Source organism: Aphanomyces astaci (genome assembly GCF_000520075.1).
Source record: "Aphanomyces astaci strain APO3 unplaced genomic scaffold supercont1.10, whole genome shotgun sequence".
NCBI lineage: Eukaryota > Oomycota > Saprolegniomycetes > Saprolegniales > Verrucalvaceae > Aphanomyces > Aphanomyces astaci.
In genome coordinates this window covers 1,226,757-1,229,611 of record NW_009798273.1, presented here as the reverse complement: position 1 = coordinate 1,229,611, position 2,855 = coordinate 1,226,757, and the positions used below count along the sequence as shown (strand labels likewise).

General features: G+C 51.7%; 1 protein-coding gene across 1 annotated transcript in view; it reads left to right on the top strand.

The window, feature by feature from the left end:
- Window positions 1-865: 865 nt before the first annotated feature.
- The window catches only part of H257_05571 (hypothetical protein), a gene marked incomplete at its 3' end in the record, with an annotated part of 5,862 nt that continues 3,872 nt past the window's right edge, over window positions 866-2,855 (top strand). The window contains exon 1 of the mRNA XM_009830487.1: window positions 866-2,833. Within this exon, the coding sequence (XP_009828789.1) occupies window positions 891-2,833 (1,943 nt within the window). The 5' untranslated portion in view covers window positions 866-890. The remainder of the gene's footprint in view (window positions 2,834-2,855) is intronic.

Below are 2,855 nucleotides of genomic sequence, written 5' to 3'. Positions count from 1 at the left end.
ATGAAGCGCGGTTGGTGAGGTTCATGCATAAAGTACCTATGTGTCACCTAACGATACTTTTCCGAAGGCCGCTGCTTCAAGCGCTTGTTGTATCTGCCCTCCATTGCACGGCACACCACTGGTGGCCACAGCACCAAGGCCCGTAATAATTTAAAAAAATCGATTATTTTTATATATATATTTGATGCCCAATGACGATTCAAAATTACAGCGTGAAATTGATTGATTTGCGCGTTACGGCCAATAGACATTACCTTTATATTTTTATTCTCTTTCAGAAATGGTAGTATTCATTAAATTTGGTCCGAAAATAACTTTGTGGGGTCGAAGGGAAGTTCAATGTCGGCAGTAACGTGGAACACAGGAAGTATGCAAGAGGTTAACATACATTCGACAACTATGAGAAGTGAGCATGAGAATGTATGCAAGTTGTATCCCTGTGGGTAACATGTAAAGATGAGATTATGGGTCAAGTGAACAACACTCTTTGCGAATGACGTGCATTGACAGTCAACAAATACACTGCTGAGGATACATTTCACACAATATGTGTACCTATTGGATAACTTAGGTGGACTATTAATAGTACGGAAACTTACAAGGAATGGGACGACATGCTTCCTCACCTGGTACTCTACGTAGTACTACTACCAGTACTGGTAGTATGTCACAACGCGCGAAATTCCACAACCTTCTTTATCGTTTTGAGCTGGAGCAAGATTTCAGTTTGTATTTTTTTCCGAGACAATACAACCAGAATACCACCAACCTATCAAAATCGATGATAGCGAGCAGCTGTCGAAAACAGCGGGTGGTAGCCTAAGCAGGCTCGTCCAGCAAGTCGGGATGTACCCCAACATTTTCATTTTACCATTGTCTCTCGCGCTGACATGGAGAATGACAACACGACGACAGGCTTCTCCATCGTGAAGAGTCCTCGTGGGGATACCCCTCATCCCAATCTCCTGGCCTCGTTGCATCCTCTCGACAATGCCAACCTCCTCTCCAAGGCCATCTTTGGGTGGGCCAACTCCCTCCTTCGAGAAGGCAACCGACGCCAACTCGGTCCCGAAGACTTGTGGCCCCTCCAGGAATCCAACAAGGCGGCGCCCTTGGCCTCCAACTACGCCGCTGTCTACGTCACCCGAGGCAAGAGCATCTTGCGCACATTCTTCGCGATCTACTGGGCCAAACTCGTTGGCGTTGGACTCATGCAATTGTTCACGGTGGCCTGCGACCTCTACGGACCTGCCTACGTGCTCCAGAAAGTGGTGCGGGCCGTGCAACAGCCAGTGTTTGACGCCACCGCGACGTCGCTGCTGGTGATGTCCCTTTACGGCATCCAAGTCCTGAGTGCTTTCACGAAAGCGCACATGAAGTTCATAAACGACGTGATCGGTATCCAGCTTGCCTCCAGTCTGCGCTCGATGTTGTTTGAGAAAGCACTCAAGCTGAATGCCAAGTCCAAGAAGGAAAAGTCCACAGGTGACATCGCCAACTTGTTCTCCACCGATATTATCAATATCATGCAATTTGCAGCCAGCATGAACCTCATTTGGATCGTGCCGGTGCAGATTGGCGTCGTGCTCTTCCTGTTGTACTTGCTCGTGGGGTGGTCCATCTTTGTGGGTCTCGCGGTTGTGTTTGTGATTCTCGCGTTGAACGCTGTGGTGGCAGTCGTGCTAGGCAAAGAGCAAGATCACTTGTTCAAGGCCAAGGACAATCGCATGAAAGTCGTCAACGAAGTGTTTGGGGCTATCCAGATCATCAAGTTCAACGCGTGGGAAGAGAAGTTCCTGGCCAAGCTCACCGAGTTGCGTCTAGTGGAAATCGTGTCCATTTGGAAGTTCATGCGGTACTACTTGGTGCTCGTCACGTTTTTGTTCACCACTCCGGTCTTGGTCACGATCGCAATCTTTGCCACGTTCGCTCTGTGGATGAACCAGGCGTTGACTGTCGAGATTGTGTTTTCGACCCTGGCGTTGTTCAGGTCTATGCAACATGCCCTCTACAGCCTGCCTATTGTCATCACGTCTACCGTGCAGTGCTTTGTGTCTGTGAAGCGCATCAACGCTGTGCTGCATATGGATGAATGCGACCCGTCGGACGTTCAGACACCAGCCTCCAACGCCGCGCTCAAGGCCAAGTACGCCACCGACCGCACGGTGCTGGCCATTGACCAAGGCTCGTTTGGCTGGCACGCTGGGGAGTCGGACAAGGACAGCGCCACTGACACGAAAGTCGCAGACGCTGTCGCCCCGGAAGTCAATGCCGACGACGACAACGCTGTGTCTGTCCTATTTGCCGACGTCAATTTGACGATCCAGCAAGGCCAATTCGTAGTCCTCCATGGCGCCGTGGGCCAAGGCAAGTCGTCACTATGTGCAGCGCTTCTCGGAGAAATGCGCAAACTGGCCGGGACGGTGTTCGTGGGGGGCGACATCGCGTACTTTGCCCAGCAGCCGTGGATTCAGAACGCCACCATCCGAGACAACATCCTCTTTGGAAAGCCGTTCGACGCAGCCAAGTACGCCAACGTCGTGGAAGCGTGTGCGTTGACCAAGGACATTGCAGAGTTGCCTGCTGGGGACAGCACGGAAATCGGCCAGAAGGGCATCAACTTGTCGGGGGGACAGAAGGCGCGCGTGAGCTTGGCCCGCGCGTGCTACAGTGACGCCGATATTTTCGTGCTGGACTCGCCCTTATCCGCCGTGGACGCCATCGTGCAGAACGAGATCTTCACCAAGTGTTTCCTCGGCCTGCTGCGATACAAAACCATCCTCTTAGTCACCCATAGTCACGACATCATCCAGTCCCCCCACGTTCATCGCACGTTCCTCGTCCAAGACGGAGCC